The 25045-nt window shown below is 45.2% G+C and overlaps 1 protein-coding gene across 5 annotated transcripts in view; it reads right to left on the bottom strand.

Annotated features, from left to right (window-relative positions):
• Positions 1–296: 296 nt before the first annotated feature.
• Positions 297–25045, bottom strand: part of FAM107B (family with sequence similarity 107 member B) — a 219831-nt gene continuing 195082 nt past the window's right edge. For 4 of the 5 annotated variants that reach the window (XM_030832444.2, XM_030832445.3, XM_070044736.1 and 1 more), the window contains 3 exons: positions 12724–12907; positions 4269–4419; positions 297–3297 (listed from right to left, as the gene is read on the bottom strand). In XM_030832444.2, coding sequence (XP_030688304.1) covers positions 3181–3297; positions 4269–4419; positions 12724–12907 — 452 coding nt within the window. In that variant the 3' untranslated portion in view covers positions 297–3180. Of the gene's footprint in view, positions 3298–4268; positions 4420–12723; positions 12908–14223; positions 15709–25045 lie in introns of those variants that run through there. The other variant, XM_060292513.2, reaches the window with a different exon arrangement.

Below are 25045 nucleotides of genomic sequence, written 5' to 3'. Positions count from 1 at the left end.
CCCACTGTCCTACCAAGCTACCTAAAATTCAGCATACTTTGATCTGTAGCACGGACGGCTGTTGCTAAAATACCACATATTCTAAGCAACGTGTAGCATAACACCTTAGCATGAATTTGCTTTGACAGAATAAATCATCAGCCTTGACTGACACAAGGCGAGAGGACATAACTGATTTGGGGGGAAGGCATCAGAGGGAAAGCCTCGAACCACCTTCTAAGCCTTGAATCGAACACAGCACCCAATCCCCTCCAATTCCACACAACCGTCTTAAACACATCAGCCAAACACGGGTGCATGGTCCAAGCGTGTGGTGATTTTTATTAAGAATAACTTTGGTTCTAAGAATTCCACCCTCAATTCTATAATACTTTCCATTAAAAACAATTATACAAGAGCAAATACAAAAAATATTAAATTATGAAAACAAATCCATTAAGGCTCCCTTTATATATATTATATACACTCAAACAAGTCAGAATTTTTCAGAGTAGAAGAATAAAGTCAACTGTGATAGCTTAGAAAGCAACGCTACTCGGAGACTAGAAAACACGGAGCTATTTTAAGAAAACCGCAGAGTGGAAAAACAGAGCCATTTTTCTCAAAAATTGGCTCAAAGCACAAAACTGCTTGGATGTTCATGAGTCCTAGGGGTCTGGACTGTACAGTATGAAAGTGTGGAGGGAGAATGATGCCTTTTTAAACTCAGGCTTATAAGCTGAGCTGGCCTGGCAATTTCAAAGAGCTTTTCTATCTGGACATTCCACTGTCTAGTGAGGAGACATCGCTTGACACTATTTACAAGTCTTCTTTTGGCCAAACCTTGGACTGCTAACCACTAATAATTTTGCAGATTTGTGAGTGAGACTGGGAGGGAAACACTCTTGGAATTTATTTTTTCCCAGTGGAGAATGCATTCTAGGTAAATTCTAGGAACAGAATTGGTCTTTCTAAGGGAGCCTGTTAGGGCCCTTGAGAATTTTATCAAGTGGCAGAATTGCTTCAAGGATACAGAATCTAAAGATCTTACATATCCGGTTGGATTCAAGGCTATGAGCTACTCCTGAATCTTCATTTTACAAATTGCATCACTAGTCCACATGCACAGGGGCAGAACTGTAGTCAACGTACAATCGGAAACGTACTTTCAAGATGATCAGTTAATGCTCTTTCCTCTCTGAAAAGGAAGAAGGATGGAAAAAAATAGTTACCATTCCATCCTTCAAAAGTAAATTATGATAGAGCAACATTGTACCTTAAGCACCTCATATTTTATTCAAATAATACTTGCTGATGAGAGAAATAATCCGTTTCAGGTGTAATCAACATGTTCTATGACTAGCAGTATATTATCTATGCATTTACTTTTGTCCTGTCCACATTAGGGGTGAACAGGAGCCTAATCACCAACCATGAAAACTACAGAATTCCCATAGAAAGCTACTTTCTACTTAGGCTTGTTGAGGATTCAAAAGCTCAGGATCCAGCTTTCTATGACTCTTGAAAGAAATTATAAGAAGAGCCTTCGGGGCTTCCCTGGTGGCGTAGTGGTTGAGAGTCCGCCTGCCGATGCAGGGGACGCGGGTTCGTGCCCCGGTCCGGGAAGATCCCACATGCCGCGGAGCGGCTGGGCCCATGAGCCATGGCCGCTGAGCCTGCGCGTCCGGAGCCTGTGCTCCACAACGGGAGAGGCCACAACAGTGAGAGGCCCGCGTACCGCAAAAAAAAAAAAAGAAAAAAAGAAGAGCCTTCAATGTAGGAATTACCGGCTGAACCGTTTCTACAAAGAACATACTGAATCCACACAAATTCTTCTAGACCACCCCAAGCAGAACGTCCCCCTGCCCATCCCGGCAATAGAAAAGGGATTTTGCGTTAAGAATCTGGCTGTAGTTGGTAACGCAGGGCTCACACGTGGAGTACAGCATGCCAGCTGGAGAGCACCAACCAAGCAGCCTCCCCTTCCCCTCAGCTGTTCCTGAGAGATCAACAGTAGTCACAACATCATCCTTACGAACGCATCACCATCACTAAGGTAGTGGTGAACTAGCCTTTCTTCACAAGAAAAAAGGGCAAAGAGCTAGGTGACCATTAATCAGAAAATTTCAAAGGTTGGCTTCAAATAATATTAAAAATGTATAAATGCTATATATCTTCCAAATGGGCCTCCTTGAGACCAATCTACATTTGATTCACATTAAAATACCCAGAGAACTCTTCCTTCACAGCTCCACATGGGAGCTTTCCCCACACTGCTCTCAGGAGAAACCAAAAGATTTGGACCCTCTACTTTTGACACTGAGGTTGGGTTATACGGACTAGTTTTTATTCCTCGAAGGAGTGGGAGATTATTTCACATAAAAGGCGTGGCTGAGCAAGAAACTTAACAACAAAATAAAACAAAACCAACCCCCTAACAGTTATCAAAGCAAGACATGGATTTATATGATGGACCTTCCCTGAAGTAGAAGGTCACCGTGAAGCATCAGGGAACCAACAGGAACGGAAATAAGATCAAGACAGACGTTTACGTAGTCTTGTTTATGTATCTCTTTGTTCCCATATTTTTAAAGTTCCTCACTCTATTTCTGAATCTTAATGCCGACAAAGGTAAGAACTGTGTTCAACATGAATATTAACATTCTCTGGTGTTAAGCCTAACGTGGGTGAAAGTGTAAATAGACAAGAAAACAGAATTTACAAACAGTGGATATAACAGATCAAACGCATTTCTGCGCGATCTAAATTACTGAATGGGTAACTAAAGGAAGAACGAAACACATTTTCTTTACATTTGAAAAGAAAAAAGGCTCTGTGCCCCACTAAACTTGGCTTGAAAGAAAAACCAAGTAGTGCAACTCTCAGGAATTTATGCCAGTGTCCTCTTCCTTTTTTTCTTGTTGTTGTTATTTTTTAAGTCTTTGAACACACAGGTCCATTATCCCAACTTAAGTGCTGGGCAACGTCCTTCATTTGGCGAATAGGAACTGCAACAGTCACAGGTGTAACCGATCCAACCCGGATGGTAGGAAAACCAAAACCAAACTCTTTTCAAAGTAACAGTTCTCTGCTGGCTGGGATTCTCTCCAGGGGCTTTGGCCCTGAGGTTAAGTACTGGGGAGGCCCCTGCACACACTTTTTGTGTGCGCTGGGCTGGTGCGCGGTCTCTGCAGCCTGGACCTACGACTCCTGGGCTTGCGCCACTTCTTGGCCTGTTCTTCTGAGATTGCCTTTAACCTTCACAAACTCTGGGGCATTTTCTTGCTCTTCTCGCAATTTCTGCTTCTCAAGTTCAAGCTAAACAGAATTCAGAAACAGGAAAATTATTTCCAAATTATTTCCAAACAGAGAGGCTTTCCAAAAACACTGTTCCTCTTTCCAAAGTCCCTAACAACTCCATTTCCCAATGGAAGGAAGTTTCTCCTGGTCTCCGCTTTAAATATATTTGTATCTTTACATACGTGGCTGGATCTAGCTGCTGGGGTAAGAATTCTGCACAGGAGCAGCAGCTGACTGGTTGTTGCTGAAATACCGAGGGATGACGAGAGCCTAAAGATTAAGGCTAAGACTTAAAACAGGACCCGAGGGCAACACGCACTTGCTCCACAGTCTTAAGTGAAGCTGAACTTCACTCAAGTGCTTGAGCTCCCAGCACTGGGCTGTGCATTCTGTGATATTCCCTGGTTTTGGCTTTGCCTCCTGAATCCCTTCTAGGTCCTCAACAGAATCCCTCCCTTTATCTTGAGTGTATTTTAGTCCATCTGCAGACACCTGTCTCAGCTTTTCCTTTCATGGTATAAAAACATTTACATCCGACGTGTCTGGGAAATTCTGCTGGTTCCAGCACCCTTTACTTCTCAGGACAAGGTAAGTCAGAGAAAGACAAGTACTGTATGATCTCTCTCATATGTGAAATCTAAAAACAGTGAAATCGTAAAAGCAGAGGGTAAAATGGTGACTAGCTAGGGGAATGCGAGAGATGCTATTTAAGGTACGTACTCACAACTAGCAGAGAAGTCAGTCCTGGAGACCTAATACACAGTACGGGGATTATCGACAACAAAACGATTATAAACGTGAAAGTTGCTAAGAGACTAGAACTTAACTGTCCACACCAGCTAGAAGAAATGATAATTATATGATGCGACAGAGGTGTGAGTTAGCACTACGATGGCAATCATATTGCGATACAAATGTACCCAATCAATATATTGTGCCCCTTAATCAACAACAACCGAAAAAACACCTTTCACCCCAATCACCCCTACCTGCTCCAACTTCTGCTGCCGTTTTAATAGTTCTATTTCCAAGTCAGATTTCTTCTTTTGTGCCTCCTCTTCCTTCTGCTTTATTACTTGATCCCGTTTTCTCTTTTCCATCACTTTCTGCAGCTCTGGCTTATTCTGAGGGGCAAGTCCCCTGCAAAAAAGCATTAACAAATCACTTTGCTGTACACCTGAAATGAATGCAGCACTGTAGATCAACTATACTTCAAAAACATTTTTTTAATTAAAACTAGTAAAAATAAATTTTTTTAATTAAAAAAATATTTAAAGCATTAACAACATTTAAAAGTTTTAATCTAGTGGATGCATCTTTCATGAATAGAAATTTTAGGCGTCAACCACAGAAGAGGGGTCTAGTGACTTAGCGTGACTGTGATGCCTACCACCAGCTAACAGTCGACACTGGGAGCCTCAGAAATCCATGAGCATGAAAGAAAGCGCAAGAGCACCTTCCAACAGTAAGCAAAACCCATCGCTCGATAAAATCATCCTGAGCGCCTACCGTATGCCAGACGCTAGGTCATGCAAGGGAGGTTAGCGCAGGAGGTTTGGGTGGGGAAGGTGGGGAACAGCATGCTCATTCGCTGGGTGGGACGGTCACCCACCATGGAGAGGAAGATGTTGAAGCTTCCCAGGCTCGAGCCCCTGACCCCAAGTACTAAATGCAGCCTCGAGAGAAGCTAGCACAGACACTTCAACAACCAAATGGCCCAGAAACCTCTTCCAACCCTTCACGTTTCGGACTTGGGAGAGGATTCTTGCGCATCTAAAAGGCACGTCCAAGGTTCCATCATGGCTGGGGGCATGGCCCTGGAGAACCTGTATCCCGAATCCCAGCCCAGTGCTCTGGAACCATTTCAACTGCTGACAACACACGGAAGTCAGGTTTCAGGGGACCTCGACACTGGGGAGAGATCAATCAGGCTGCCATCTCTTCAAATGGGGCGAAACAAAACCCAAACTCGGGCCATTCCCTAGCAACCCTCATCTGAAATATCTGAGGCAGGTCAGGAGAAGGACGACGTTCACTGGCATTTTCGCTGGTGGGATTTCTGTCTATGTTAAAGGTCAGCTGGGACATGCCTGGTCTCCATGTCTTCGGCTAATTCCTCAGGATTTCTCTAGTCCAGGCTCCCCCTCTTCACCATCCTCTCTCTCTTGAGCCAGTCTCCACTAGCCCCTGAGTCATCTCAACTCGTTATTAACTTTGACAATAAAAAATAAACCAAAAAAGAAACAAACAAACAAAATACACAAAGGGCTTCCCTGGTGGCACAGTGGTTGAGAGTCCGCCTGCCGATGCAGGGGACATGGGTTCGTGCCCCGGTCCGGGAAGATCCCACATGCCGCGGAGCGGCTGGGCCCGTGAGCCATGGCCGCTGAGCCTGCGCGTCCGGAGCCTGTGCTCCGTAACGGGAGAGGCCACAACAGTGAGAGGCCCGCGTACCGCAAAAAAAGAAAAAAAAAAAAAGAAACAAGCCACAGAACGGGAAGAACGCTATCAGTGCCAAGCAGCCCAGGGGGTGAGTGACATTGCCATCACACGTGTCCGCACATGCACACGTGGCCCCAACCGGCACCGGTGCTTTTCTGGGCTGCGGGAAACCGGTGCTGCTGAAGCAGCCTCAGACCACCGAGGTGGCCTGTGCGCCTCCCCACACGCCTGCTGACCTTGCTGATGACACCCGGGAGTCTGTAGATCAGGCCTGTCGACCTCCGTGGCTCTTCTCCACTCTACTTCAATCAGCTAATGCGACTAATCAACTAGGAGTCATGTGAGTTGCCGTTAACTGAAAGAATTTCCGAAACGTGCTCTGGCTCTAAGAATCTCAACACCACCCTTGCCTCAATCTCTTTCAAGTTCACCCTATCACATCTGTAAAATAATCCTCGGTGTCACACTTCCACATCTATCTAGTGGTGATTTTTTAAAATGCTGGCATCTCTCCTCTCTACCTCTTTTTAAGGGCATAATAAATGATTTTGCAAAGTTGCTGTTTACAGAGTAACTGTCAGTGGATTCCATCACTGAAGATAAAGGACACAGAGTTAAAATAACATATATGTCTTCCCTTTCCCAATTTTCATTAGCAGAACTTTCGGTTTTAAAAAAACAGAAAGAGGAGTTTTCCTGATGGCCCAGTGGCTAAGGATCCGCCTGCCAATGCAGGGGACACGGGTTCGAGCCCTGGTCCGGGAATATCCCACATGCCGCGGAGCAACTAAGCCCGTGTGCCACAACTACTGAGTCTGTGCTCTAGAGCCTGCAAGCCAGAACTACTGAAGCCCGCGAGCCACAACTATTAAACCTGCGAGCCACAACTACTGAGCCTGCGCTGTAGAGCCCGTGAGCCACAACTACTGAGCCCACGTGCCATAGCTACTGAAGCCCGCGTGCCTAGAGCCCATGCTCTGCAACAAGAGAAGCCACTGCGATGAGAAGCCCGTGCTCCGCAACGGAGAGGGGCCCCCGCTCGCCATAACTAGAGAAAGCCCTCGCGCAACAATGAAGACCCAACGCAGCCATAAATAAATAGATTAAAAAAAAAACAGAAAGAAATATTAAGTTCAGCCATATTTCCAGTGAAATAAAAGAGACAGGTTATTTTTGCGATTTACAACTTATTTCACAGTTATTAAGATTGTATGAGGAGGACAGAAGTATAGACAGACTACTCTGGAAATTAAGTCTTAGTGTAATAAGAAAAGTTGCTTATGGTACTTCACTCCAATAGACTTAAGTGTCACTGAGCACCGGAAAATGTTTGTAAATAATCTGAGTAAAGACCCACGCAGTTTCATGACTATTAAAAAGTCTCAGGATGACAGTACAGACAGAGTTAAGGGATTTAAATTTTAGGATTAAGAATTTAGCTACCTGCATAATTTAAATTTCAAACTATAATTCACTGGTGAAATTAACTTCAACCGTTATTAAGTGCTTCTGGCTTATGCAAAAGCTGTTGAACAAACTCTGATGTATGACGCGTTAAGCTGGCATTCTATCACAACATGTGAATGCGTTTAATATATGGTATGCGTTTTCTGTTCAAAGATTTTACACAGTGGTGCAGTAAGATAAAATATTTAGTAACACAAAACTCAGGAAAATGGTGCTTATATGATAAATGTCCTGCACTTATAACAGTCAAGAAGTCATACAAATTTAGTTAATATTTTATCAAGCAGCTCACTTAACTTTCTATGCTGAATGGAAAAAGTCAAGCACTGCCTATGTGATTCTCTGAGTCTAAAACTAGATCAGGCTGCAGAGGTAGCAAGACAGAAATAAGCTCCAAACTTCATAAAAATTACAGTATCAGTCTCTGCATGACAACGTTGATTCTCTTTAATCAATTCAATTAACAAGAACTTTCAATCCCTTTATGACTGACAACTGCTTACGACCTGGGGGCTTGGTACCACCCAAGACCAACAGTTATTCCCGAACTGCTTCTCGTGACTATCACAGCGGACCAAGCCGATTTTTAAAATTAATATGTGCTCTTTGAAAAAAAAAAAAAAAAAGGTTAGGTGTTATATACATACATGCAAGATAAAAAGTGAAAGCAGGGCTTCCCTGGTGGCGCAGTGGTTGAGAATCCGCCTGCCGATGCAGGGGACACGGGTTCGTGCCCCGGTTCGGGAAGATCCCACGTGCCGCGGAGCGGCTGGGCCCATGAGCCATGGCCGCTGGGCCTGCGCGTCCAGAGCCTGTGCTCCGCAACGGGAGAGGCCACAACAGTGAGAGGCTCACATACCGCAAAAAAAAAGGGAAAGCACACCTAGACTCTTCCTGTTAGACATCTACGGGGTGCACCACTTGCACTGTAATCTAGGTGAATGGTGGCCCGGAAAATTGTACACAGTAGAGGCCCTGCACCCATTCCTGCACCCAAAGATCACTCACTGTTTAGAGTGTGCCCCATACTCTCTAGACCCTTATCGGAGTACAGAAGTGCCCAAATTTCGCCATGTCCATAATGCGAGACATTTAGGTTGTTTCCAATTGTTCCCCATTGAACGCAATGAGGCGGGGAGCTTCCTTGTCCATTTATATCTCTCCTATCCAAGCATCTCCGCTGGCTACATTCACAGAAGCAGAATTGCTGGCTAAGCGTCTGCACATTTTGGATTTGGATGTGGACCGTGAAACTGCTTTCCAAATAGGCCGCAACAATTTGTACTCCCACCACCACTGATGAAGACGTACAGAAGACGTTTAAAGCTCCGTTTCACACTTCATATAAACCACTGAACACATTCAGGGGCCGACTGGACCGGTCTATGTTCACGCCACTCCGCCTCCACACCGGCCACACTTGAACCCGTAAAAGGGAGAACGCCTCCAGAGCCAGGTCAGCACGGAGGCAGGGGCAGGTCTGGCGCCAACTCTAACACGACACGCTCCCTCCCCTGCCCACCCAGCCACACACCTCCTGGCCTAATATTTTTCTGTAGCGGGGAGGGGAAGGGTTGCCTTTGACTTTCAGGCCCTTGATCTTGAATCTTGGAGTCTCCTGGGTTGGCCTGCCCTGCTCCACGTTTATGACTGAGCCATTTCAACCGGCGTGGATTCAAATGTAAATATTTCGACCTCAGCTTCCCATATTTTTTTTCCACGTTGCACGGCAACAAGCATTTACTGAGGATCTACCTATTTGTCTGACAAAGAACACCAACTGAAGAGTGACCAAAAACACAGGGACCTCGAAACTGTCGACTGAAATGTACAAGCCAAAGAGCCATTGGTAGGGATGCAGAGTAGCCGGGCATTCTCTGTTTGCCCCAGAAGTACTCTTTTTAGGGAAGACAGATTCTCTCTAAATTATATTGGAAATATTCTCATTTTTTAAGACCTCTTGAACACTGATCTTTCAACTACCAAAAATAATGCCTCTTGCAATCTGCCTTGTTATAGGAACAAAGAATCTGAGAACCTGACACAGGGTCTTAATCGTCAGACTTGGTGGTAAACTGTGACCAGATCAAATTTTAAAGACTTTTAACCTGAAACTTAACTGGGTCCGAAAGACAGCAAATAGAGGAGCAGAATGATATACTTGAAAGAGTGCAGGATACGGCGTTAGAATACCTATGAGGATATGCTCTCCTAAGCAAGGCAACTCTTTGGACTGCGACAGGTCTTCGAGTGAAACTGTGGCCACGCAGAGGAAAAGCTCCACAGAGCCTGTTTCGTGTACATCTCAGTTCTCTCTCCCTCTCCTACCCCTACCCCTTCTTCTCATTTATATGGTTATTAAATTTGATTCATCGCTGTCTTTAATTTAAACTGCCTGTAATTCTATGTTGATTTCTACCCTTTTTTTATTCCAATAAAACTATCATGTGAAATTGAAAAGACTCTTCAGCCAATGACTCTTGAGTTTCCTCTCACTCACATGTCGAATGAGAACAACCCCAAGACAACACACACTGGGTTGCTGGAAAGATCACTGGATAAAATATGGGAAGGCCCTTTACAAACCGCAGACAAGTAAACAGAGGTTCATTATGGTACAAACCAGTAAGCGACTATCACTATCCTTTAACCAAATATATATATATTATTGATGTGATGCTTTCTATTATTTGGCCCTAAAACAGAAATAAAAACCCCACAGTCTCTAAAAAGCATGCGTGATAGAAGATGAATAAAAGAGAAGAAACTGCTTGAGAAGTTTTCACTCTAAAACCAGTTGTATTCCTAATAAGAGGATCCTACCAAACTAAGATTTTACCTTGAAAAAACCGGAAGGCATAGGATAAGATATATTCATTTGATTTTGAAACCTCCCTTTAATTTTCTTTCTTTTTTTTTAATGTACTTCTACAACCAGACCAGAACTTTTCAGAGAAAAAGGGGAAAAAGCAACAGGAAATTTCAGATGATGCTACATAGTAAGGGGGAAGATGGATGGGACTAAATGAGCACTTCTTATATGCCAGGTGTTTTAACAGGTATTTAAACATGCTCTCATTTACTTTCATTTTTTATAAGAAAGATATTTTTATCCCCTACTTTAGAGATGAAGAAGCAGATCTCAGGAAGGAAGACCCTATCCAGGATCATAAAAGGTAGGTCAAGTTCAATGGCAAACCAGATTCATACCATTTCTCCCTGACCTCAAGGCCCAGGTCCTCTCTATACCACGGTGCTCGAGTGAACACGAGCATTCTCCAAAATTAGCTGAGCTGGGCCTGGCTAAGGAGTCAGCTGTGCAAACAAGGAAAAGAAAGAACAGGCGACAGAAAGGCAAACAGGAATGAGGTCCATTTTCACAGAATGTGCCTACTCCAGGAAATTTGGAAACAGATTCAGTTGCACAAACTGAATGTAATGTTTTACACAGACAGACCCAGGCTACTAACTACATTTCTGCAGAATAGCCTATAGCCTCTAATTCAAAGAACAACTATTCCACCAACTTTGCTTTACCGTTGTCTCTATTCTGACGTGGAGCCTTTTCATAGATAAAATAGAAAAAACAAAAACCCAACAACAGTTTGAACTAGAATGTTCCTTAGAGATTAACTAAGTCTCCTACTCCTATCTGACAGCCAAGGGGACTGAGATCCAAGAGGTAAAGACAATCAGAAAATTATTTGGTTTAGGAAACCATTCGGCTACCCTCTTTTAGAGGATATTAAACTTTCCATCTTCCCACCAAAATGCAGACATGGTTTCCCAGAAGGACGGCCTCCAAATTCTCTGGTCTGTTTAGGAACGTATACAGTCTTGTTTTGCTATGGGCGTGATGATACCAAATCCTTGGGGGTTTTGTTGTTTTTATGCGACAAAGACAGGTAGAAGCTAAGGACTTATTCAAAAGGGATCAAACTCACATTCTACTGATTAAGCGTTATTCAGACAGCACGCTAGTGTGCTGGGGACAGAAAGTAAGTCACATTCCCACATCTGGAGGGAGAAATGTAGTTACAAAGAGTTCCTGGGGCAGAAGATATGAGTTCTGGCAGAGGTACACTCCGACGGAGAACTGCCATAAAAATGCCCCCTCATCCCTTTTTAAAATGTTTCATTTTTATTTTTAATTAGCCCTTCTTCCAAAACGTTACCCCAATGCTGAGCTTGGTCTGCACGTCTTTCAGTGCAGTGGGCAGTAGCTACCTTTCCACCAAGGCTTAGCAAAGAGTGAGCAGATGAGTGCCACAGTTCCACAACTCAGATCAGCACACAGTTTTACTATGAAGACCTGAAAACAGTTCTAAACGAAGCTTAACAGATCTTCTAGTAACCTTGTGTCCTAATAAATAAAGCAACTTTTCATCCTTAGCTTTCCCAGTCCAGTAGCCCTGCCCATAATCACTTAACACGCAGAGTACCAGCCATAAAAAAGAATGAAATAGCGCCATTTGCTGCAAAACGGATGGACCTCGAGATTATCATACTAACCAAAATCAGAAAAAGAAAGACAAATACCATATGATATCATTCATATGTGTAATCTAAAATACAACACAAATGAACTTATCTATGAAACAGACTCACAAACAGAAAGAGGACTTGCGGTTGCCAAGGGGGGTGGGTAAGGGAAGGATGGATGGGGAGTTTGGGATGAGCAGATTCAAATTATTATATACAGAATGCATGAACAACGAGGTCCTACTGTATAGCACAGAGAACTATGTTCAGTATCCTGTGATAAACCATGATGGAAAAGAATATGAAGAAGAACATAAATATGTATAACTGAATCGCTTTGCTGTACAGTAGAAATTAACACAACACTGTAAATCAGCTAGACTTCCATAAAATAAACTCTCAAAATTAAAAAAAGCAGAGTATACTGAACCCAATGCCCTAAATTACGTATGACACAGATGGAACTAACAAATGGTTTACAGAGAAGACTGAAGGTCAATGTTTTGCTCCTCTCCAAAAAAAAATTAATAATAATAAAAATGATAGTAATCATTTAAAATGCTACCTAAAAACAAACAAATGAAAACACAAGAAAGGGGCTCCTTATCTACTGTTAAGTCTGATGTGGTTCTAGAGACTTCTCCCTGCCACTCTACAAATGCTGAAGTGGGTGGTATCTCTTCTCACATTTCCCCAGATATATGGGGAAAATTCAGAATTTTTACAAATCTAAGCAATAACGTATTCCTCTTCGACGTAGGACACCCTCTTTTATCCTTAATCCAGCCCCTTCTGTACAAATTCTAAAATACGCATCCACTTGAGAAGGGGACCCAGGACCACAGAACTCCGAGAGACCCTGGGGCCGGCAGCTGAGCCTGCAGACGGCTTTACATCATGGGTGCCCTGACTCAAGGATGCGAAAGGAATAGGAAGTGTTAAATATGGTCAAGAAACAAACAACTCTTCGAAGCCTTTGTAAACGTAACTGAACTTAAATCTAGTTACCTTAAAAGTCCCCTAAGGAAAACTCCACTCAAGAAAGCATCTTACCTTTTTTGATTCATAAGAAGTTCTCTGTGAAGGTCTTGATGGTTCCGGGATGTTTTGACAGGATTGACTAGTTTCTGAGGCCTAATTAGTTCAGGATTGTCATCGTCTATATAGTCTGGCTCAGCCATGATGTTTCTCGGGATGAGATACGTGTCCTTCAGGTCAGAATCCTCCAGCGGGCTGTCTGAAACAGAAAGATGAAATTCACTGTGGTCTCTGCTCAGACTTCTGCACAGAGGCCGAGGCCCAGGACAGCCGGGCTGGCCCAGCAGCTGACACCGCATCCGCCACGGGGCCCCTTCACCACTTCATTGAAAACTCTGAAGCTCTGTCAAAGAGATAGGGGCAGGGCTTCCCTGGTGGCGCAGTAGTTGAGAGTCCGCCTGCCGATGCAGGGGACACGGGTTCGTGCCCCAATCCAGGAAGATCTCACATGCCGCAGAGCGGCTGGGCCCGTGAGCCATAGCCGCTGGGCCTGCGCGTCCGGAGCCTGTGCTCCGCCAGGGGAGAGGCCACAATAGTGAGAGGCCCGCGTACCGCAAAAAAAATAAATAACTCGTCCAGGTTAATTTTACCAGTAGTGTAAATCTCAAACTAAAAAAAAAAAAAAAAAAAGAAAGAAAGAAAAGGAACACCCTCCGATCTTAAAACCCATGTTCTGTATAACAAATTATGATGCTATTTTTTATTTTTTGCGGTACGCGGGCCTCTCACTGCTGCGGCCTCTCCCGTTGCGGAGCACAGGCTCCGGACGCGCAGGCTCAGCGGCCATGGCTCACGGGCCCAGCCGCTATGCGGCATGTGGGATCTTCCTGGACCGGGGCACGAACCCGTGTCCCCTGCATCAGCAGGCGGACTCAACCACTGTGCCACCAGGGAAGCCCCTATGATGCTATTTTTATAGAAAAATCTTTTGTTCTGTACATCTGTGTCTCTATTTCTGCTTTGGAAATAAGGTCATCTATAGCATTTTTTATAAAATAGACAATTGATGGGAACATACTGCAAAGCTCAGGGAATTCTACTTAATGCACTATGGTAACCCTAAATGGGAGGGAAGTCCAAACGGGAGGGAATATCTGTATGTGTATGGTTGATTCATTTTGCTGCACAGTGGAGGCTAACGGAACATTGTAAAGCAACCATATTCCAATAAAATTAGTTTAAAAAAAACAAACAGAAAAAAAAAGAAAAATCTTTTGAAAATCAACATGAAAATAAAGAGGACAAAAGCCCAAAAAATAAATAAGTCAACTAAAACAGAAAACTTGTAGCTGCCTCATTTGTTTATATATTTTAGGTATAAACACATGATTAAGGCTCAAAATTAATGAGCAATAATATATATATCTAACAAATTACACCAAACATTCTTTAAATGCTACCTGCACTGACCTTTTAAAAACAAACATGCCTGCAACCCTCCCCCAAATGGAAACTCACAAACCTCGACAGTGGTAGGTTAGTGACCCCATCCCAGCAGCCTGACCGTGAACGCACCCCGAGGAGAATGTGCTCCTTGGTGGAGACTGGAGAGGCACCAGCACACTTGTAGGCAGTCTTGATTTTGTTGAAAAGCCAAGAGCAGTTTCATCCTAGTTAATCAGTAGACAAGAAGGCCCATATGCTTCCATAAAAGGACTGATTTCTCTGCCCTAAACCAGGGATAATCTCCGGGACATCAAATGCAAACAGATTCCTGCCCTCCTGAGGTCAAGGTGTCAGCAGGGGTGGGGAGAAGAGTATTCCAGACACCAGAATGAGACAGGAGTCAGGAGCATGCCTGATGGGCCTGAGGGAGGACAGACACCAGCGAGGGTGGGGATGGAGAGGGACCAGTGGGGACACAGGGGTGGGGTGAAGGCGATACGATGCGGGAACTTGAAGGCCAGTGTCAGGGCTCTGGCCTTTGCCCTGAGTGACAGCCGGGAGCCATGCAGGGCTCTGGGCAGGGAAGTGACGAGCTCTAACTCATGCGTCCAGACAATGACTCTAACTGCTGAGTGTAGGACAGACCAAGGCGGCCAAGGAAAGACGCCGCCGGGAGGTGAGTGTCAGGGGACCCAGATGGTCTGGACCAGACAGATGCCGTTTCATCCCGGGCCTCAGGACTCCCCTAAAGGACTGCACACGAGATATGAGACACAGAAGGGCCGAGGATGTCTCGAAGGGGCCTGGCCTGAGCAACAGGACAGAGCGGTCGTGGTGGAGGCCGTGCGGACAGCAGATGGGAGTGAGGTCAGCAGCTCCCTTTAGGACGTGTTGGGTGGGAGACGTCGCTGGACGCCTGAGTGGTGACGCGGTAACTGGGCAGCGGCTGGAGGGGATCTGCCGTAACTGAAGCCCCCAAACATCTTCCTTCTTCTTTCTCCCTGGTTTGCCCTTCTTCTAAGTGGGGACGGGAAAGGGAGTCCCGGCCTGAGTCAGGCGTGTAGACCTCAAGCGTGACTGCAAACCAGGCTAAGGGAGACCTTGTGGCCCCCGTACAGTGGACCACACTGGGGTCTGGGAAGGGTCACTTACGAGAAGGAGGGTGAACTGGCTGGGAGCCACACTGTGTGTCCCTGAGCACCCCTGGCAGTGGTGGTGGCCAGAGAACAATCTGGGGTCTGGTTCCTTTTCAGCAACTTCCCACCCTGGAGCCACGACATGGCAATAAGCATCTAACTGACCTCCTTGTTCGACTTTCTCCCCTCTGCCAACTACCTTCCCCATGGCTCCCAAGGCTGGGAAACACAGCTCTGATCGTCAGGGAACCCTCCCAGCTCACAGATCCTGTCCTCGACGAAAGGAAAATGAACACTCACTGCTCCCCGTGTGTTCACAAGTCCCTGCCTTCCCCACCAGCATCCTGTGCCTGCAACGTGCCCTCTGGCAGGGCCGCTGATCTGCTCCCTACCCAACCCTGGACCACAAAGCCAAACCTCACTCACACCTTCAGGTCCAGACGAATGTCAGATCCTCCACGAAGCCCCCCGCCCAACTCCCCAGGTGCAATTCTCTGACCTCTAGACAACTATGGGGTTCTCTTTGCCCCCTTTTCCTAGTACTCACCAACCTCCACCTTGTGTTGCAGCAAAATGAACATAAATCGTATCATCTCTTCACCGCAAAGACCGCATCTGGTTTACGTTCATATTCCTCAGACCCCTTGGACTGAGTCAATGAACAGTCAGTCCTTAAATGAAGGAACAGAGTCCACGAATAACTAGCAGGACAGGGAAGCCCTGGGCTGTCTGGAGTCCAGAGCGGCAAGTAAAGCCTGGAAGGGCTCCGAGCAGCAAGCATCCACAGCCTGAAAGGGAGGAGGAGACAGAAGTATGTCTGGGAGTAAAAGCACTTTGTAACTGGATGTTATTATTGCTACGAAACATTCTTCCAGAAAGTAACATGAAGACACTCTTGTCATATACACGCCCCTGGCCCAGTAACTGATTCATAAAGTAATTTTTTTTTAACTGTCAAGTCAATGAAGGAAAATGAAGGTCAGCTCAGTATAGGAGAAGAAAACCTGGCTTGAGATCTTGGACAAAGCTTAAGATGTCTGCCCCTCGGTTCTCCCACCTTCTAAAATGAGTGTTGTTGTAAGAACAGGCTGAAGGGGCTTCCCTGATGGCGCAGTGGCTAAGAATCCGCCTGCCAAGGCAGGGGACACAGGTTCGAGCCCTGGTCCAGGAAGATCCCACATGCTGCGGAGCAACTAAGCCCGTGTGCCACAACTACTGAGCCCATGAGCCACAACTACTGAAGCCCGCACGCCTAGAGCCCGTGCTCTGCAACGAGAAGCCACCGCAATGAGAAGCCCTCACACCGCAACGAAGAGTAGCCACCACTCGCCGCAACTAGAGAAAGCCCGCGCACGGCAACGAAGACCTAACGCAGCCCAAAAAATAAATAAATAAAAATAACACTTAGAGTTCCGGCACAGAGCGCGGTGAGAAGCGGATCGCGGCTTTCTAGCCCGGGGCCCTCCAGGCCCTCCGGCCTCTGGTCGGCAGGTGAACTGGGGGGCCCCCGGGACAAGCTCAGGCTGTGTCTTACCGAGCCCCAGAGCTCTCGCCGCAGCCGCCCACTGGCAGGGCCCGAGCCTGGAAGCAGCAACGAACTGCTCCGCCACCCCCACCTCCGCGACCTAATGGCGGCGGCCCCTCGGAGCCCAGATCCCGCCCACCGCCGGGTCTCTTGACCCCACGCTGCAGGGGTTAGGCGAAGCCTCTGGCAGGCCACTGAGGACGTGGCGTCTTTGGGCGTCGGGCGTGGCAGGGCGAGAAGAATGGCGGCCACTGGAACGCTGCGGAGGGCCGTTAGAGCCTCGAGGGCCCGGGAAGGGGGCTCTACGTGGACGCCAGCTCAGCCACCCTTAGGCCTTGGAGCCCGCGCGGATCCGGGACCTGAGGTGACCTCTCTGCCCCAGTTGGACGAGACCTCACCTCGTCCAGACAACGACGGACAAAGGCCTTAACGGGCCCGGAAGGTGAGCGGAGCCCCGGTCGACGACGGGTGGAACGTTAGCGGGTCATCGGGCGGTTGGTCGTCGTTCTACCAAGACCTCGATGTTGGAAGATAGAACCGTAGAAAAGAAATGTCTTCTGGAAATGACTTTTCGAAATGGAGTTGTTTGACCACCTCTAGAGGCGACATCAGGAGCCACAGAGGTCCACGTTTGTTCAGTGGGTTAGAGGACATGGAATGGAAGACGTTGAGGAGGAAGAAAAGAAGGTTCTGTGCCAGACTGGTCACAGAAGACATTTGCGTATTAGAACCATTGTTTTGTGTGTGCATTTTGTGTAGTTGACAATAAGTACTTTTTTGATATATCTAGTCTTTCTAGATCTTCTAAAGTGCCTGATATTTGTTCAAAGTAGAGGTAGTAAAAAGACATTTTGTAAATATCTTTTTGTTAAAATTCGTATGAAATGTTGTTTGGGGGGGAGGGGTGGCCAAACCACCTTTTTGAACAGTACGCAGTATGCACTGTGTTTGTGCACTGGTGCAAGGTCGCGGGGAGGAGAAGGAAGTGCAAAGAGCTCTGTGCCAGTGTGTTTATAGTGAGGCAAGATTAACCGTTGTCTTTTTTATGTTCCCGCATTTTGTTTCACTTTGCTGTGTATATAGAGTATATAATGGACAAATGAGTCCTAATTTACAACATCTAGTCTTTCTAGATGTTAAAGAGGTTGCCAGTGTATGACAAAAATAGAGTTAGTAAATAATACATTTTGTACATTTTGTGTTAAAATTTCTAGGAAAGATTGTCTTCTGAAAATTTGAGCGTGATAGCCCTCTGGGTTGGTGGAGGGGAGAGAGAGAGAAGGGGGCTGGTCTTAGAATGGCTAGAATGCTGGTATTTTGAAGACAGTTTCAGATTATAACTGTTACATGTGTGCAGTTCATTCAGTACTGCTCTGTATATAGTGGACAAATTAAGTCCTTATTTGAAACATCTAGTCCATCTAGATGTTTAGAAGTGCCCAACGTATGTTAAATGTAGATGTAGTAAAATATCACTTTGTAAATAACTTTTTGCTAAAATTCACAGGAAGTACTGTCTTTGGGAATGTTAAATGTTAAACCACCTCTCTGAGCAGTATACTATTGTCTATACTTGTTCGGTGGTTTGGAGGAGGGAGGGAAAGAATTGCAAAAGGTAATCTGCTAGTGTGTTCATACCTGGACATTTTCAGACAAAACCATTTTTTGTATGTTCATTTTGTTTTGCTGTGTATATAGTGTATATAATGGACAAATTGAGTCCTAGTTTTGCAACATCTAGTCTCTAGATGTTAAAGGGGTTGCTAGTGTATGACAAAGTAGTAAAATTAGCACATTTTGTATACTTTATTGAAATTCATAGGAAAGCTTGTCCTCTGTAAATGACTTTTGGATATGAATTTGTTCAACCACCTCTAAGCATTACATATGCATGTACTTGTCCACGGGATTGGCGGTGGAGAGAAGGAAGTGAGGGAGGAAATGGTTCAGGCCAAAATGGTCATATTTAGAAGATACCTCAGATTATAACCATTGTTACATGTGTGCAATTTTATTTAACAGTGCTGTGTACATAGTGGACAAGTAAGTTCTTATACGAAATATCTATTCTTTCTAGATGTTTAGAAGTGCTTGATGTATTTAAAAGTAGTTTTAGTAGAATAATGCTTCTTGTAAATAGCTTTTAAAAACTGATGGGAAATACTGTCTTTGGAAATGGAATTGTTAAACCTCCTCTCTGAACAGTATACTCTGTGCTTGTTCATTGGGTTTAGGGAGGTGGGAGGGAAGATTGCAAAAGATGTTTTGCTAGCAGGTACTAGAACATTTCAGCTTATCCATTGCTCTATATGTTACATGCATTTTGTTTAACTTTACTGTATATATTTTGTATATACTGGACCAATGGGTCCCAATTTTATAATATCTAGTCTCTAGATATTAAAGAGGTTGCCAATGTATGACAAAAGTAGAGTTAGTAAACTAACACATTTTGTACAAAAAAAAAATAACACTTAAAAAAAAAGAAAACAGGTTATAATGTGGATATAAGTATTCGGTATAATCTCTGGCATGTCTATGATGCCAGATTCAATAAATGGAAACTATTATTAGTCAAACTATGTGACTAACAACATTCCATGTTTTATTCAGAGGTCTGGGAAACCCTGTATATACAAAGCTCTACCTCTCAAGCCCTTTAAAGCATAAGAGTTCTCCGAAAACATACGAGTTCAACTAGGTGACCCACAGGCACTGAAACGAAGGCACAAACATTTTCCCTCTCCTTTCTCTCCAGTTTGCCCTTCTTCTCAACCAGCGTGGGGAAGGGGCCACGAAGCCCCCTTCACGTTCTCGCCGGTAACATTCAGTGGTTCTAAGACCCACTCAGGCTACAAACATTAAGAACCTTCTGCAAAGTGTAAAAAGTCTATCACACACACATGGAGTTCTGAATGGCTCAGGCTACAGTGCAGGGTGTGTATCAAGGAAACAAGGCTGCTAGTGAGGATCTCTGATGCTGTTCTGAAGTGGAGGGGATTCACTGAAAGATTTTAAGCCACTGAATAACAACACAGATTTGCATTTTAGACATATACTAATGCTATGCACTGAAAAATGCAACCTGATGAAAACTCTGCCTTTAATTCCTGAGAATCAAGAAACGGAAATCATCACTAAACTCTACTATCCCAGAGAGTAAGGAAATCCCATCCTTACAGATGCCTTCTGAGTCCTTGCTTTTGCATTTTTTTCCTCTTTCAAAGGTTAACTCTGGGCCCAAGCCTCTGCCTGTCCTGGGTATTTTGTGTTGATTGGTTTCCAGAGGCGAATAACCATCCCCACAGAAAAATTCCACAGCTCGACTAATAAAACAAACATTTCACTGCGTCTGAGTTTCCCATCAGTCTATTCCTGGCTCCAGTAGTTCACTTACATATTGTTACATCACAAAGATATATTTTTTTTGTATTTTGGCCGCAGGGCTTATGGGATCTTAGTTCCCTGACCAGGGATTGAACCCGGGCGCTCAACAGTGACAGCGCAGAGTCTTAACCACGGGACCACCAGGAATTCCCACAAAGATAAAATTTAAAACCTAATCCTTTGAGATGAAAAATCAGAATTTACAGATTATGCTAAATTCCATGTTTCCCTTAATATTTAAAATCTAATTCTACCTAGAAGTGCTAATAAATGAATCCTTTAGAAAACAATACTGGGACTTCCCTGGTGGCACGGTGGCTGAGACTCCAAGCTCCCAATGCAGGGGGCCCGGGTTTGATCCCTCATCAGGGAACTAGATCTCACATGCATGCCACAACTAAGAGTTCGCATGCCACAACTAAGGAGACTGCGTGCCGCAACTAAGACCCGGTGCAACCAAATAAATAAACAAACAAATATTTTTTTAAACAATGAAAGAAATAAAAAGGAAGAAGACAATACCTGAAACCTGTCGGTGCGTGCAGGTTACAGCTGTACTAGAACCAAGCGAAGCTAAACAATTAAACATCTGAACTGCTGCGACTTCTTCTGGAAAGTGCAAAGTAATTCCAAGGCAGTTTTTAAGAGCATTTGTTTCCCAGGCTGTCTCTAAGAGATTCTAGCAACCCTCTCACGATACCCTGAAAAACCCAAGTCATTTAAGATCGCAGGCCAGCCAAGTCCAGGCCTGGGTCAACCTGGAAGGGGAACGGCTGTCTCTGGACCCACGGGAATCTCCTGCAACAGCCACTGTTCCCAGAAGGGAGGCTGGCTGGCTGTGAGGAGAAAGGCCTTGAGAGACCAGAGAGTGAGTTAAAATGGGAATTTCTCCCAAACAGCCCAGGGCTCCACTGACAAACTCCTAAGCCTGGGGTGAACCTAAGGATTCAGTCTCGTTGCCAGGAGACAGTGGCAGCATCTGGTACCCAAAGGCATCAGACAAGTGCCCAGATGACCTCTGTGGCCACAAACCTAATAAACTAAGGCTGACAAATGACACCAAACCGCAGCCATCCACAAGAGCTCATAAATGTGATTTTTCCAGCTGTACCCGGCCCACTGCTGCTAGAACTTCAGACCCGCAATAAACTGGCCACAAAGATGCTGCTGTACACATGCCAAACACTGATGCGCTTGGGAAAATACCAAACTAGTATTCTCATCGGTTTTTGCATCCCCCAAAAATGTATTTTTACAAAAAAAATAAGGCACATATTTTATATTTAGAAGATGGGAAAGAAGTCAAGAAAAACCTCGGGAAGACAGACCGCGTGCCAAGGTTAAAGATGAGCTGGTCAGGGTGAGGCAGGACCAACCAGTAGGTGGCGATAGCTCCGCAAATCACGAGGCGTCCATTTCCAGGATGACACCCACACCTCACCCTGAAAAAGCATCAGAGAGATGCCACAAAAGGAATCCATCGTGGAGTCACTGTGCATCTTCCCTCAATGCTGTCCACAAGCTTCTCCCCATCATTTCAGCCTCATGACGGCCCAATGAGGCAGGAGGTTTTATTCTCCATGAAGTCTCCAAATTCCCTAGAGGCTCAGACAGCTTCAAGGCCAGGGGCTCCAGGTCACACCAACTGGGTCTAAATTCCAGTTCTCTTATTTACTGTAAGTGTGACTTTGGGCCAAGTTTTCTCACCAGTTTAAAAAGAAGAAGAAGAGGTAGAAGAAGTGGAAGAGGAAGAAGCAGCAGCCAGGGAAAAATTATCTTATAGGGTTATGAAGAATAAATGAGAAATGTACACCCAATGCAGGGCCTGGAATAGTAAGCGTCCAGTAAATGTCACCTGTGATGAGTGCTGTCATGGGCAACAAATAACGACTAGTAAAAATAACCCTGCTACTGCTGCCCCAGGTTACACAGCTACGAAAGGGCAGGACCAGGATTTGAACTAGAGTCTGTCTGATTCCACGGGTATGCCCTCAAGCATCCCACTCTTCTGGGCCGTGATAATGGTGGGGCAGGGGGAGGCAGGGGAGGAGACAACAGGTTTCGCTTTAACAGGATGACTTTCTCTCTCAGAAAGCTTTTAGAAGCTTTATAACATCATAGCTTTATAACCCCAACCAGAAAACATCTTGCAGAAAGTCACATTAATGCGGGGAAAGGTTGCGAGAGGGACACAGTTTCTTTAAAACATATAAATGTTTTTATAAGGATGCTCAGAGTAGCGATATTCGTAACAGCCCCAAACTGGAGGCAACCCAAATGTCCATTAACCGTCGGATGGAGAAGTAGATGGTGGTGTGAGGATATAACGGAAGAATACACAGCAATGAGAATGACAACAGCAGCAGGACCGAACCTCACAAATACAACGTCAGCAGAAGAAGCCAGACACACAGGAGTCCATCCTGGATCATTCCACGGATCTGATGTTCAAAACAGGCAAACCCAGCCTCTGGTGTCAGATGTCAGGATAACGGTTACCTTGGGAGCAGAGAGGCAGTGGGTGGGGAGAAAGGGGGCTTCTGGGGTGCCGGTAAGGTTCTGTTTTCTGATACAGGTTCTGGTTACACAGGCACATTCACTATGAAAATTCACCAATCGGTTCACTTTTGGGGCTCATGCCCTGCTCTGTATGCATATTATCCCTCAATAAATACAGTACATATTAAATAGCTATTAAACTTACAATCTAGGGATCATTCAGTTGCTGCTATATTATTAGAGTTTTGTTATTTCATCCATTTGAAACCCTGTTCAGTCCATGAGAAGTAATACCAGCAGGTTTGAAGACCACCCATCCTGGATTAGAAGCCTGGTTATGCCACTTACCAGTTATGTGATTTTGTACAAATGACTTAACCTGTGTCTTGATCTCCTCACCTGTAAATCAGGTCTCGTACACCCACGTTTGCAGAATTGTCCCAAGCATTAAAAAAAACTTAAGGAAAACATTCACCATACGTCGTACCAGCCCATGTGGCAGATGTTCAATAAACTGGACAGTTAAGTAGTTCCAACAAATTAACTCATTAATCTAACCCTCCATGAATCAATGTCCTATCACAGTGAAAAATGGATGACCACGCACTACAAGTATACTATTTTAGACCAAGTTTAATGGTGAACCCCATCTTGGCCTCTGCTCATTTTTCCAATTTGGACTTAGATGGGAGAGAGAGAGAGAGAGAGTCAGGGAGGGACGAAGTGGAGGGGAGAAAACAAAATCCCTGATGGCACAGCCAAAGCACAGAGAGGAGCCCGCAGCCCAAGGCTGGGATGCCGTGAAAACCCTGACCATCTCCCAGTCTCTGGGCTTCAGTCTTCTTATCTTTACAGCTGAATGGCTGTGTCGCCCTGATTGCTCAGTAATCTGTTGTAAATGACTACGCTGCGTACAGAGCTATCATACAAATGTGAGGGATCTATAAAAACATAAGTTAGTCCAATATAAAGAGTAACTGTTCAAACATCAAGTCACTCTTATTAGTGGTCACGATTTACTTAACCTCCCATGGCCCGCGTGGAATCTGAACTCACGACCCAATGGTAGGCAACTCTACAAAAAAAACAAAACAGAAAACAGGCCAGATCTCTTTAGAGGCATGTTTTGCACAAGGTTCAGTCAAACCCTGTGGGAAAGGGGTGGGGAGAGAAGCAATGGGTGGAAGACAGACAGCAAAAGCGTCCCCCCAAAGCACAATACTTTACACTTCTGCACTGCACTGGTACTGCAAGTAAAGTGTATTGCTCCTGCACGTTTCTAATCAAGTTTCTACACCGTTAACAGTGCATTTTTCAATATAATCTAACACAAAATTACTCAAACACATACAAGAGGTAACCTGAAAGTAAATGCCCGGAACGTCAGGACCTCAGAGAACACTTATACCTAAGTTGGGCGCCCAAGATCCTGCCGGTGCCTGATCAGAAGAAGGTGATGTTGACAGTCAGCAGATGCAAGTATCGGTTGCTTTCCATGGAAACCAGCAAATTAACCCTGTGACTGAATTCCTTCTGCCTTCTAGCTCCCCAAAGTCTAATGCTTTGCTAAAAAAATTTTAAGAAGAAAGAAAAAAGAAAAGGAGTTTGCTATGTTGCCTAATGAGGTCATGCTCAAAGCCTAAGTAAAAGTTAAAAGCAAAAGCAGTTCTTGAATAATCTGGTTTTACTAGAAAGGTGGATATTCAAGCTACCTTGGAAAACGGGGAAGACAAACTATACAGAGAAAATGAAAACAAAAACAAAAACCACTCTGGGGGTGTGAGAAAAAAAAAGTCTCTATGGCTTCCCTGGTGGTCCAGCGGTTAAGACTTCGTGCTTCCACTGCAGGGGGCGCGGGTTTGATCGCTGGTCAGGGAAGTTCCGCAAGCCGCGCGGTACAGCCAAAAAAAAGAAGAAAAGTCTCTAGGTAGAACAAAACTAATATAAAACGGATAAAAATTCCCTGAGCCGCTTGGTGGAGGGAGGAAGGGAAAATGGTGAAAGAGGTGAATAAAATCCTTCAAGGGCTCTCAGCCAGCGATGACATCCCTCCGTCCTGGCAGGCAGCTGATCCAGGTGATGTTTCACTCCGATAACTAAACAAGTCCCAGAATTTCAGATGAGACACGGATTCTCTACATTCCCTCCCTCTGCCTCCAGAGAAGATTCTAGAATTCCCTGGTAGACGACAGCACTAACTCTGCAAGCAGTGAGCACGCCTGAAGGAAGGAGGAGGGCCAGCCGGCGGGGGCCTCACCGGCAGGGGGACCCCAGCAGAGCTGCAGGAGGGCCACCACCTCCGCACGGGGAGCGGCAGGGCCTGCTGTGTCGCTCACATTCCCGCAGGACAACAGCACAGGGCGGCTTCTCATCTGAGCAGATGCACTCAGGCTTCTCCCCAAGG

Source organism: Globicephala melas, chromosome 2, assembly GCF_963455315.2.
Source record: "Globicephala melas chromosome 2, mGloMel1.2, whole genome shotgun sequence".
NCBI lineage: Eukaryota > Metazoa > Chordata > Mammalia > Artiodactyla > Delphinidae > Globicephala > Globicephala melas.
This window is presented reverse-complemented; position numbering and strand designations above follow the sequence as displayed.